A 13,185-nucleotide genomic window follows, 5' to 3' on the forward strand; every position below is an offset into this window, starting at 1 on the left:
CAACTGGAAATATTATAAATCAACCTGGAATTGGACGCATCTCTCTATCGTCTCAACACACTGTGAAGAGGATGGTTCGAGTGCCCAAAAAATCTCGAAGGATCACAGCTGAAGAATTGCCGAAGTAAGTCTAATGAAATCCTCCTGAAACTATGAATGGTTTCTGACTGTCTGTCACGGATATCCTGAAAGAACTCTGGACTTCAGTTCCCAGCAGCCACTGCACCTCTGCATCACTGTCACATGACCACCTGCACCTGATTCTCATTCATGTTAAGGAGCACTTGTGTGAATACAGTCACAGTTTGCAATGCACTTTATCTTGCTTTGATTGTCTTCTGTTGCCATGTAATGCTCTCTCGTTCCCTATGTATTGTTTTGTGTTTTTCATTTTCATGTGTTCATAGTGTCTTTTGGTGTTTTGTTTTGTTATTGATTAAACTTTAAACCTGCACCCATCTCCGCCTTGAAATCTTGATCCTGTCTTAGGAGAGCAAAGCAGCAAACAGCATTTAAAAATCACTGTCCAATTATAGTTATCATCAAAGTGATTTAAGTGTTAGATTTGAAATTTTGCTGTAGGTCTATTTAATGTTTTTCCCCACTACTCAGCTTCTAGAAAAAGTCAGTTGTGCTCAAACTCTAGCCCCATTTAAAACCAGACTGAAAACACATATTCAGCCTCACATTTACTGCCTAAACACTATGCTGCACTCTACTGATTGATCTAGATCAGTTTAGCGCTGTAACTTTTCCCCTTTTTACCCGTTACATTTTTTAAATCCTTTTTATCTCCTGCTCATTTTAATTTCTTACCTTAATTTCTTGTTCTTATTTTTTTTTATTTTTTATAAATACTTAGTATTTTCTTTACATAAAGTGCTTCGAATTACCATTGTGTATGAAATGTGCTATATAAATAAACTTGCCTAAATGGAACGCTCAAAAATAGAGGTCGATCGATTGGTTGGTTTCACCGATTAATTGGCACCGATGGCCAATAGCTAGATCTATCGGTTATCGGCAAAAATCCATACCAGTAGTTTTTCCCCCGATTGTGTCCATTGCGGGAGCGGCGGAGAAGGGTCCACTGTCATTATACGAGAGTGGTCTCTAGAGGTGAAATCAAAACTACCACTGAAAAATTTTGTTGTGTTATTTGAAGTGTTTTTTGATTCAGTCTTTATTTTTATTTGGAGTGTTACTTTTTGGTTCAGTTTGGATGCATATCATTTATATATTTTATATATATATATATATATATATATATATATATATATATATATATACACACACACACACACACACACACATACACACAGACACATACATACATATATACACACACATCAATTTTTAAAAATATTCAGTTGAGTAATTGGTTATCGGCAGGTACTCCCCTACTTGAGTTATTGGTAAAATCCACTATTGGTCGACCTCTAGTCAAAACATCTACACAACTGTTAATTTCGGTTGGCTAATCTGATATATCTGTCATTTAAAGATTTCTTTTTTGGTATTTTCCATCTCACCTGTAATTCCTTCACACCCTACAGTTTGAATGCCTCTGCTATAAGCTCATAGATCTGTGAATCTGTGAACCCAACTAAAAGCTGTACATTTAGCAGCAGAACAGAACACTCTTGGAACTAAATTGTCTGAAAAAATGTAAAAGGTCTGAAATCACAACTAACCCTTTTCCCACTGAGTCTTTTCCCCTCATATATTGTCCCTTGGGGTGTTTCAACAGACACTGGCTGTGGAGAAGACAGAGGGGAAAAAAAAAAAAAAAAAAACAGAATTTAGCAAGCAATGCAAGTTATATAAATCTGTAGTGTAAATGCCCGTTCCTATGAAAGGTACTTCTTGTCTAATCCTAAAAAAAGCAGAGCAAAACAGTGCTTAAAAGTTGATGACTTTAATTCATAACAAGCGCCTAAATTTTAGCATAGCAGACACCATTTCTTTTAAAATCACTAACCTTCAGTGGTAAGAAGGAGAGGGCGTGCTCAATGAGCAGCCTCATCAATCTCTTTGAGTAGAAAATAAACTCATCTCGGTTAGTCTCCTTGTTCCTGCAGTTTTACATATCAGACAGAGATTCAGTGGAAGATAGAAAACGTAATATGGACAACGGCTTAAAGCAGAAAGCACAGCAACCTACGGGAATTAAGTCAACAAGAACAAAATCTAGTGTTTAATGTGTTAATCATACCTGATGATGGTGTGCATTCCCCGCACCTGTGGTGTGCTTTCCAGCACGCTGAGGGTCTTGGGTAAAGGCTGACCCTGATGTGCTGAAGCCAAGGCAGATCTAAGCAGCACAACCACAACTTAATCAGTTCATAAGTGCACAAAACATACACGCACACAAATACCACACACACACACCAACAATCATGTCAAGCCAGGGAAAAAAAAGAACAATACAGAACTATTGTGCCTTTTTTTTCCCCCTGTATGAATGTAAGTCATCAGAAAAACCAGAAATCAAGGTTATAGGGCAATTTTAAGATGTTAAAGAAGACAACAAAGGAACTGACAACAACAATGTTTTACAAAACCAGTAGCAGGACTATAATCTGATGAACATGCATGATATTTTAGCATGGCCACTTCTAAATGTATGTTCCTTTTAGAAAGACATGATATTCAGGCGTCATTTGCGTCTTCCTGGATGTCATCCTCCAAACTGGGACGCGAGCATGTGCTTGCGAGTAAACATGTTACATGAGGTGTCCAAGATGAGAAGTCCAAATGAGATGGAATGGAAAATATCCATTATTTATTCATTATATTTAATGGGCCATTTATTTTATTTCCAAATTAACTTTACTACAGCAAATGAGTAAGTAAGCTCAAGTTATGTTATTATGTACAATCTCTAATCTGTACAATATGTACAATTTTATCTTTAAACATTCACTGATGCATCACGAGACAGAATGTACCAGAGAAATTTAAATGAGTAAACTTTAAGGCATCCATTCTACAGCCAATTCATAGTTTCGGTCACATGTTGTTGTCAGCACTGATAATCATTATGATGTCTTGGAAAAGAAAACTTGTGCTTGTGTTAGTTGGCCATACACAAGAACGTAAGGCAAACAAGTGAAACGTTCAAGCACCAGGTTGTCATTAAGTGACTTAAAAAGAAATTTGAAAAGTCAAGATGAAAAGAAATTCAAAAGGAGAGTTCAGAGATGCTCCACAACAAACAAAATGACAAAAGTATAGACACAGAAAAAAAAGTGGGATGCCAGAGTTTATCCTCACATATCCCAGCGGAGTTTCCTCTGAAGAAGATGACAACAGATTTATTGTGATAAACAGAGACAGAGAGAAGAAAAGAGAGAAAGAGAGGGAAAGAGAACACAACCCCATTAAAGCTCAAAGTCAATTTAGGCAGAAATAGGAACTGCAGATTGTGTGCGTGTGTGTGTGTGTGTGTGTGTGTGTGTGTGTGTGTGTGTTTTTTCGGCACGGGATGTTAAGGTTCAGGTGATGTTTCAGTGGTTCTGAAATACACTTGTATTTCTTCTTTATCTTATGGGAACTAAATTATAAAAGAACCTAAATAGTCAGTATTGTAAACTTCCGCATTTATGATAAGTTATTTACTAATGGGTTAAAACAAAACCACTGAATCATTCCCCTCACCCACATTAATCACAGCCACTGAAGTGCCACAGTGAGGAAAGAGACAAAAGGATGTACAAAACATGGTCCCACTCTTCCCGACGCGGGCATAAGACATCCCACCATTGAATTCAATGAATTAAGGATTGGCTTAAAGTCAAAGCCAACTCATTGGAAGTAGACATCCATTACACACTTCCTTTAGTCTCTTTTGTCTCTACAGGTTTGTGGCAGAAAACTGGAGAGAAAGCAAGAGAAGCAGAAGAGGGAACCGGTAGAGAGAGGGAGGAGAACAGTAGAGGGAACCGGGTAGAGAGAGGGAAGGAGAAGAACAGAAGAAGTAACCAGGTAGAGAGAGGGAGGGAGATGGGCAGATTGTTGGGATTGACAGCCATACCTCACTGTGATTTCACGCTGTGGTAAGTTAGAGTGCATTCAGGCGAGGGGGGTTTGACGAGTGTTTCATTACAAATGCACATTGTGAAGGAGAGAAATGAAAAAGAAACAACTCATGAAATCAAAACATCGAATGGAAAAAAGCCATTCCAACACTCAGCACTCCATCACACAGTATAAAATGAAGCTACTTTCTCTTTTACACCACAGTCAGTGCGTTTACATGGACAACAATAATCCACTATTAACCTGATTAAGACAATACTGTGATTAAGAAACTACCATGAAAACAGCGATTTTTAATTACTTTAATCTGATTAAGGTCATACTCATAGTAAACACAAATTGAATTAAGACATGTGGAGTACTCCTATTTTAGTCGCATTATGGAGGTGTATTACAGACATGTAAACACCGTAATCACATTATTAACGTCGTGTGAGAGTTTTCACCGCATTTTGCGACAGGACATGTACACACATGGCAGTGCTCAACATTTTACGGCGAACAAGAGAGCACGGCTGCGTCCCAAACCGCATACTTGCCTATTATAGGCCTGTTGTGGGGAAAAATACATGTATCTCGGCTACTATATAGACAGTAAGTACACGGTTTGGGACACAGCCCATGGCTTCAAGCAGTCGTCTATTAGCACGTATAGCATGACAAATAATTAACTGCACTTAAAGCGTTCGTAAAAAAAATTAAATAAAAACACCCAAAACTGTATACGGTACCGTAACGAAGACGACCTGTATGTTGATACGTGAAAGTCTGGAGGGACGTCGGTGACGTTTTGATGTGTGCCGTTAATCTAATCATGTTCTAAAACATGTAAAACCGGTACATGAAAGGAGTATTCTAAAAGCGACTCATGTAAACACCTTAATCACAATATTGTCTTATTCAGAGTAAGGTCAATAATTAGATTATTGCTGTTCATGTAAACGTAGTCAGTGTAAACCAGTTTAATGTTGAATAGGTTTCTAGCCTTCCCAGATGGCAATGCTATCAATTCTTTCTTCTATGAATAAGTCTTTATGGAGGCACCTGGATCATAACATCTGAATTCACTGAAATCTAAAATGAATTAAATCTAAAAACTCCACTAAAAAGTCTTAAAAAACTAAATGTGAGAGCATCTAAATATTGAAAATTTTCTTCTGTAGAATAGAATATATTCTAATATACTTAAATCTGATGTAATACAGGAGAAAAAGAAAATCCTTGGGGGGGGGGTTTCCCGTAATATTTCCCATAATATTTTCCCTTGCTGGAAGAACTGCTAAAGGGTCTGGGTATTGCTAGTTGACATTTATTTCACTGGCATTCTTGTGAACATTATTAATATTACTTATATTATTATTATTTCTTATTACTATAGAAACTGGACAAAAATATATCAGGCCTCATTTATCAAAACGGATACGAACTGATTTACTTGTGAATAGTTCACAGGAACACTTACCCAAGAAATGTAGTATTCATCCCATTTCATTTTCAGAAACCTTCGTGTCCTACTCATGCTCGTGCGTAAATTTACGCCAGTTTAGTGCTGTGAACTGTGCCTTTTTTGGAGTTTTGTGGGCGTCACCACATGCAAATCATCCGTACCATGCACACACTTGGTATTTTACAGGTGATTCCGTTCATAAATATGACTGACAAAATACGCCAAGAAAATCAGCGGTTCAGAAATTTTGCGTTTGGTTTATGCAAAAAGTTTGATAAATGAGACCCATTACGTTTATAACTAAATTTGGTTCATGAAAGCATAATAATAATAATAATAATAATAATAATAATAATAAAGTATTCTTATGTTAGACTGTTTATTTTATTTTTGTATTAGTACTATTAATTGAATGGATATGTCCGTAGCTCTAGTATACTTGAGTGCTCAAGAGGGTGGATTAGTGTTTGGTGAACCAAGTTAGGAGGAACAAAGTCAGTGTTGGGTATTTGGTGACCTTTAAAAGAGTTATGGTGACTAAGATCTGAAAGATGAATTAGGAGCCATCAAGAGATTACTTGGATTGTTAACTCAATAACTTAATTGTAAAGGGGGGGTCTACAAGTCCATTATACAACTCTAACTTTAAGAGACCACCTCTGAAACATGAGGATAGGACATGAATACTGCATTATGTTTTCTACAAATATTAAATGACAACCTGAAACAGACAAAAAAAAAAAGCCAATAAACGATCAGCTATACTGGTCAGATTCATAACAGCTTTTGCCTTATATGTCTCATCAGCTTAGCTCAACTACACCAACTGTTCTGTCCTCTGCCAATGCTGTCTCTCATACTCCATTAAGACTGGCAGGGGAGGTGGTACAGATCTGCTTTGTTCATGGAGATGATACTTCACAGCTCTTGCACCTCTCGTCTCATCTCAACATCTCATCCTTTGAAGTCCATGCTGTTACCGTTACCTCTCCATTCATAATATTGTTATGCATTACCCTCCTGGTGCCCTAGGAAACTTGATGGAAGAACATCCATATGTTTCTGCACAGATCTTAGGGTGGCTGAAAGAGACACATGATGGATAACAGCTCATCAGCTGAAACTAAATCCCAGCAAAACTGAACTGCTTTACATCCCTGAAGATGCACTCCCATGTGAAGATCTTGTGATCCCCCTGGACAACTCTGAGACCTCACCATCAGTCTCTGTGCACGATCAACTATCGTCCCTGCCACACATTGCTAACCTGACAATCCACAGAATCAACTCAGGTGCTTCTTTAGTGCCTTGGAACTTTGAGATTGGACTACTGAAACTCATTTGACCCTGGCAACTGATCCAGAATGTAGCTGCACAGCTTGTTTTCTCCAACAAGTTCTCTCACACCACCCTCCGTTGACTTGACTTGTGGCTGCCCGTTTCAGATTCAATGTTAAACATGAAACCAAATCAAATCCTTAAAAAAGTTTACTCTGTGACCATAGCTTGGGTTTAATATACACGCATGCAACAAATGTCAGTACATCTCTAGCTGGGACAGTGGTATGAAAAGAAGAAAAAAAAAGAAAGTTGAGTGGGGTTAATGTCTTGTTATATCTGGGGGGGGGGGGGGAAACAACAGCAGCAGCAACAACAACGCAACATTTCATGAGGAGCGTTTTCTATTTTTCTTCATATCTGTTGCACTAAGGAAAATGAATGTACAAGGAGAACTTGTGTACATTCTACAGTATGAAGATGATGGAGAATTGGGATCTTAATTTCTTTTCACCGATGATCAAATATAATCAGGAAGGTCTGGACTGAGCTAAGGAGTTGTAAGTAAATTTATTAGTTCTATAATACTTATATTTAATAGTGCTATAATATCAATCATCTGATTTTTTTTTCTAAATGGTTTTGTTTAATTGTATAATATATTTTGCATGATAATACAATGTATGTGTACAGAAAATGTGTACTAGAGGTGTTAATCGGCACTGATAAACGATTGCAGTAACTATCGGTTTTCTGCAAAAATCCACACTGATAGTTTTTCACGGTTGCGGGAGCTGAGAAGGGTCTGTTGTCATTATACAGTATGAGAGCAGCCTCTAGAGGTGAAATAAAAATTACCACTGATAAATCTTGTGTTATTTGAAGTGGTTTTTGATTCATTTTGGATCTCGATTTTTATTTATTTGAAGTGTTACTGTTTGGATCGGTTTGTATGTATATCTTATGTACTTTGATGTTTATTAATAGTCAAATGTGTGTATGTATATATATATATATATATATATATATATATATATATATATATATATATATATATATAAAAATCAAAAAAGTACAGTACATTTTCATTGTACAGTCAGTACTGTTTATTTTTGTAATAAAGTTCGGTAATATTTTACACTGAGTTATGTATTCATTCAGTATAAATTTTTTAAAACTATCAGTTGATTAAATCCATTATCTGCAGCTACTGCACAACTGAGTTATCGGTAAAATCCAAGCTGTATTTTTGTCACTCGAAGGTGGGGGAGCTTTGCCCCAGACACTAATGTGTGAAATTCTTTCTTGCCACTGAAAAGTGTACGAGTAGTGTGAAAAGTTGAAATGACAAGAGCACTGTGTTACAATAACTGAACTAAGCTTCAGTTATTCTAATGTAATTTTCTTGTGTTTTTTTTTGCAGAGATAATTTTGCAGTGATTTTTTTTTTGTTGTGTCTCATTCTAAACAGACACCGCTTTGAGAAGACTTGGGAGTGATTTGGGACTGACCTAAGAAAAATGTCTATTCTGTATGGTTGTAAAGTACCTATTTCAGTACTCAAATGCGTTATTTTGGGTGTTCACGCCTTAAAAAGAATAAATAAAATAAAAGAAAAGTAATCTCACATTTCAGTTTTGTTGCATTTCCACAGATCTTTTTAATAGTCATCTGACACACCTGAATCTACTAGCTGTGCAAAAATTATATATAAAAATGATATAGTTTCTTATAATTGTTTTTTAAAATATTCACTGTTAAAGCAAGCTATTAAAAACAGGCAAAAAATAAATAAATAAGTCTAGCCCTATCACAAATACACAAGATGTAAAAGCCTACCTTTTCGAGCTGACTGTGGACATGCTGCACAATCAATTCCAGAGCTACAAAGTTCTCTCCACCTTGTGGAAGAACAGACCTCAGTATAAGAAACAGTTAACACACACCTCCAAAAGACTAATATTAAATAATCACAGTTACTGATTTTTCAATTTTTGACAGTTAAATTGATCACTGCAAAAAATGACATCTTAGCAAGTGAAAATATTCGTAATATAGGCAACTGATCCACTGTATCCTATTATAATTATACAATTAACTTAAAACAAATATATTTATAACATCGATATAGAAAATAATACATAATAAACATATAAATATATCTATTTCTAGATATGTGTACTCATTTAAACCTTGAAACTCTTTTTATTGGCAGATACTTTTCCTAATTTAAGTATTTATTTCTATAAAAAAGCAAAATTATCTGCCAATAAAAAAAATTAAGCTTAAAATGTATAAAAAGCATCTAAAAACAGGCTGAATAATCTTGTATCTGATTTATAATAATCTCATAAGAAATACTGGATTGATTTTCCTATATTCAACATATTTACACTTGCCAAGAGATAATTTTTGCAGTGTAATAAATAAAGATTTTAAGCCTCAAGGCAGAGGAAATGCTACACAGTTTTATTTTAACACAATGCGTTTTCAGAAGCACGTTGCCTTCCATAGATCCAAGTTTTTGATTTCCAAGTAATTTCTTCCCAGTTATTTGTACAAAACACTGATTTCCGGAAATACTGGCAACACGACAATAAATTAAATAACAGCAGCACTGTGCCGCTTCCTCTAACAAGGTTCGAGAGACTTCTAGAGGGTCTTGATCCACTCCTCCATGCAGAACATCTAAAACGAAAATAGTGTTTTGCATGTGGGCGGGATTTTAAAAGGGTTTAAACGTTGAGACTGGGAGGGCCATTGCAAAACTTTATTTCTGCACTCACACAGTCACTTCTGTTCATTTGAATGAATGTGTGTTAGGGGTCACTGAAAAATCTCTGGCTTGCATTCAGCTAAAGCTTCTTTTATTCATTTTATTGTTATGAAAGCGATGTCTGGGTTCTTCTTTTCCCCCTTCACCATATTTTTGGCATATTTTTAACTGCTGCAAAACATTCTTAAGGCCGTCATAGTGTTTAAATGTTTTTTTTAATTGCTTAAAAGGCATTACACCATTTAATAGCTACACTATAAACCAAAGGTTTGTGCACACCTGACCATAAACACCCGTATGTCCATGTTGAACATCCCTTTCCAGATTTATTTCCCCTCCACTTTTCTGGGAAGGCTTTCCACTAGATTTTGGGGCATGGCTGTGGGGATTTGTGTTCATTCAGCCAGAAGAGCGTTAGGGAGGTTGAGGTCAGGTGCTGATGTTGGTTGAGGAGGCTCCAGTTCATCCCAAAGGTGTTCAGTGCGGTTGAGGTCTGGGCACTGTGCAGGACACACGAGTTCTTCCACCTTCTTCCAACCTTAACACATCATGTCTTCATGGAGCTCGCTTTGTGCACCTTCATGCTGGAACAGGTTTGGGCCTCTTAGTTCCATAGAGATTGTTCCTTCAACTTTGTGGCAACAGTTTGGGGAAGAACAACATATGGGTGTGATGGTCAGGTTTGCACAAACATTTGGCCATAGAGTGTATCCGTCTCATTCTGTGAAAGCCCACTGATATACCCCAAGGACTGATAACAGAAGAGTTTTGTGCAGAACTTCATATCTGTACCCCTCTGGAAACAGGACACAGTTGAAAGCCATCAGTAGATCTGAGGACTGAGGGGCATGTTAAATATATTTATATATTTCGAAAGGTTACAATATTTTCATTTCTTTTAAATGATATTTAGGGGCACCCAAAATTTTACCATAAGTTTGGAGAGAAAATAGAACTAGGAGTGAAATTTGTAACTGAATTTTATTTGTGTCTGTTCAAATAAAATGGTGGTGCTTTAACTGAAGTGAAAGTTGGCATTCATCAACTTCACAATTTAATGAATAATCTACCTTAAGCACGTAGTTTGTGGTTAAGCTAGGATTATCAATATTTAAAAAAAAAAAAAAAAAAAAAAAAAAAAAAAAAAAAAAGCAGCCTACAAATGACAAACAGCTCAGTCACTTTGACCTGATACCTGACTCCAACTGACCAACTTGTTAAACTGTTATATTGATAAGCACTATAAAGTTTCATTTTACTGAAACTTTATGAACCGTTATCTTCTCCACTACTCATTGAAAAAGTCACAATTTACAAGCTACTCTATTTAAAAGGAATGATTATTTCACCTCTCTATGGGAAATGCACGTAAGCTACTATCTATGACTTAACACTGGTAGTGATGTTTGTGAGGATTTTTACGGCTTACTTTTTTTTTTTTTTTAACAGCTAAGTCCTTTAAAATGTGCACTTTACCTCTTGGAACCACAATATCTGCGACCTGGACTGTAGGTTCGATGTATTGCTCAAACGCAGGTTTCACAAACTTGTTGTACTGCTTGATAACACCTGCAAGGTCACGACCTCGGTCCGAAATGTCCCTTTTCAGTCGTCTGACGAGCCGAATGTCGGAGTCAGTGTCCACAAACACTTTCATGTCCAACAGCTGAAGGTAACACACAAAAAAAAACATGGAAGTAAAGTACACGAGAAAAACAAAAAATCCACAATAACACCATATAAGGAGGTCATTTTCAGAGAAGCTATGACTGTATAAAGATTTTGATATTGCCCAAGCCCAGGAGCTGAATCCTGTGGGGTGATCCACGAAGCAAACTCGATAAGCCACACTTACTTTATCTTAGATTTTTCTTTAGAACCACTGAGTTACTATGGCAACAATGCTTTTAGGCAAACCTGCTCCATGCCTGGTTAGTTTTGAAGCTTACATTCAGGAACCATGTTTGGAAATTTGACTTATTTAAACATGACTTATTTCTAACAAACTTATTCATGGCATGAATAAATTACATTTCACTGACAGGATTTTCCTCCAAATCCATCACCAATATATTCGAATACTGTGAACATATTACAGTATCGTATGAACACAGTACGCTCAGTAAAATTGACTACACTTAAAGATGTTGTCTTGCGTAACATTCTATAATATCTTACAGCAATAACAGGGTCTTGGAAAATCTTCAGTATTTTCCCAAATTCATTCAACCTAAAATTCATTATGCAAAGATTAAAAATCACAACACATAACTTATGTATTTTTTTGCAGCAGGAGTATTTATAATATTTTATATTAATACACCAAGTAAAAAAAAATCTGGCCTTAAATAACAAAATTATGTATTAATGTTAGTATTGTTTCTTTTACATTATTTTTTAAAATGTTTTTGCACATTTATTCTAATGTTCATCATCCACCATGCTGCTTCTCGAGTTTGTTAATTGCAGACGTGTTGCTTTTCTTTTCAGCAATGCTTTTATACTCATTGTAGAATTGAATAGTTAGTGATTGTTCAGCTGGAGTGAAAAGTGGCTCGCTCTCAGTGGCTGCCATATCACTATAGCTTCACTCAAGCCTCTACTAGGGCTGATAATACAGTGGAGGAAATAAGTATTGCATGCGTCAACATTTTTTTTTCAGTAAATATATTTCCAATTAGGCTATTCACATGAAATTTTCACCAGACATCAGTATTAATTCAAGAAATCCGGAAGTATAAAGAATTTATGACATTAACGTCCATAAATAAAGTTATGTGTAATAAAGTGGAATGACACAGGAAAAAAGCATTGAACATGTTGTGAATTCTTTATATTTCCGGATTTCTTGAGTTAATACTGATGTCTGGTGAAAGTTTCATGTGAATAGCCTCATAGGAAATATATTTATTTATTTCCCCCACTGTATATTCTGTACACGCGCATGCATGCGTGTGAGAGCTTCGACTGGAAAATTATGACTCATTAGCAGAAATAGTATCGACCCTATTTCGCTAAATCAAGTGAGGCTAAATCAGATAATTCCTGTTTTTATTAGCCCACGTTGTGGAATACACCTGTGAAGGGCATCATGTATACTTACCTTCAAAAGTTCCTTATTTGCAAATGACAAGATTCCCTCAAATATTACAACATTGGCCCCATAGACCGTTTTCTGTAAAGACACACACACACACACACACACACACACACACACACACACACACACACACACACACACACACACACACAGAGTGAGGGAGACTGACTTTTAGCCTTACTTTATTTACACTTTAAAACTCTCTAAGAAGTGACAGAAAATAAACGCATTATTATAACTGACATGTAAAAATAATTTAAAACATGATTCTGTGTATAATGAACATGATTAAGATCAATATACACAGACCAATTATATCTCGAAGCAGAAACGGATTGTCCATTACATCTGGTTTCCGTGCACTACAGTGCGCATGCAGTATTTCAGTACATTTGCGAGGCATTTTGATAAGATTTTATAATCACTGTATAGAACTGCCACTGGACTCCAGTTCTTTAAAAGTCCCAGATCCTTTTTTTTTTTGGAGCACTGACTGTACTGCTATAGTGAAACTTACTTGTAGTTTACCATCAGAAAAGAATA

The 13,185-nt window shown here is 36.1% G+C and overlaps 1 protein-coding gene across 2 annotated transcripts in view; it reads right to left on the reverse strand.

Annotated features, from left to right (window-relative positions):
- The window catches only part of si:ch211-243j20.2 (uridine-cytidine kinase-like 1), a 29,858-nt gene that overhangs the window by 8,264 nt on the left and 8,409 nt on the right, over positions 1 to 13,185 (reverse strand). For both annotated transcript variants that reach the window (XM_053647655.1, XM_053647662.1), the window contains exons 5-11: positions 12,646 to 12,717; positions 11,019 to 11,208; positions 8,606 to 8,667; positions 4,037 to 4,053; positions 2,216 to 2,314; positions 1,982 to 2,075; positions 1,695 to 1,757 (exon numbers count right to left, since the gene is read on the reverse strand). In XM_053647655.1, coding sequence (XP_053503630.1) covers positions 1,695 to 1,757; positions 1,982 to 2,075; positions 2,216 to 2,314; positions 4,037 to 4,053; positions 8,606 to 8,667; positions 11,019 to 11,208; positions 12,646 to 12,717 — 597 coding nt within the window. The remainder of the gene's footprint in view (positions 1 to 1,694; positions 1,758 to 1,981; positions 2,076 to 2,215; positions 2,315 to 4,036; positions 4,054 to 8,605; positions 8,668 to 11,018; positions 11,209 to 12,645; positions 12,718 to 13,185) is intronic.

The sequence above is a fragment of the Ictalurus furcatus genome, chromosome 2 (assembly GCF_023375685.1).
Source record: "Ictalurus furcatus strain D&B chromosome 2, Billie_1.0, whole genome shotgun sequence".
NCBI lineage: Eukaryota > Metazoa > Chordata > Actinopteri > Siluriformes > Ictaluridae > Ictalurus > Ictalurus furcatus.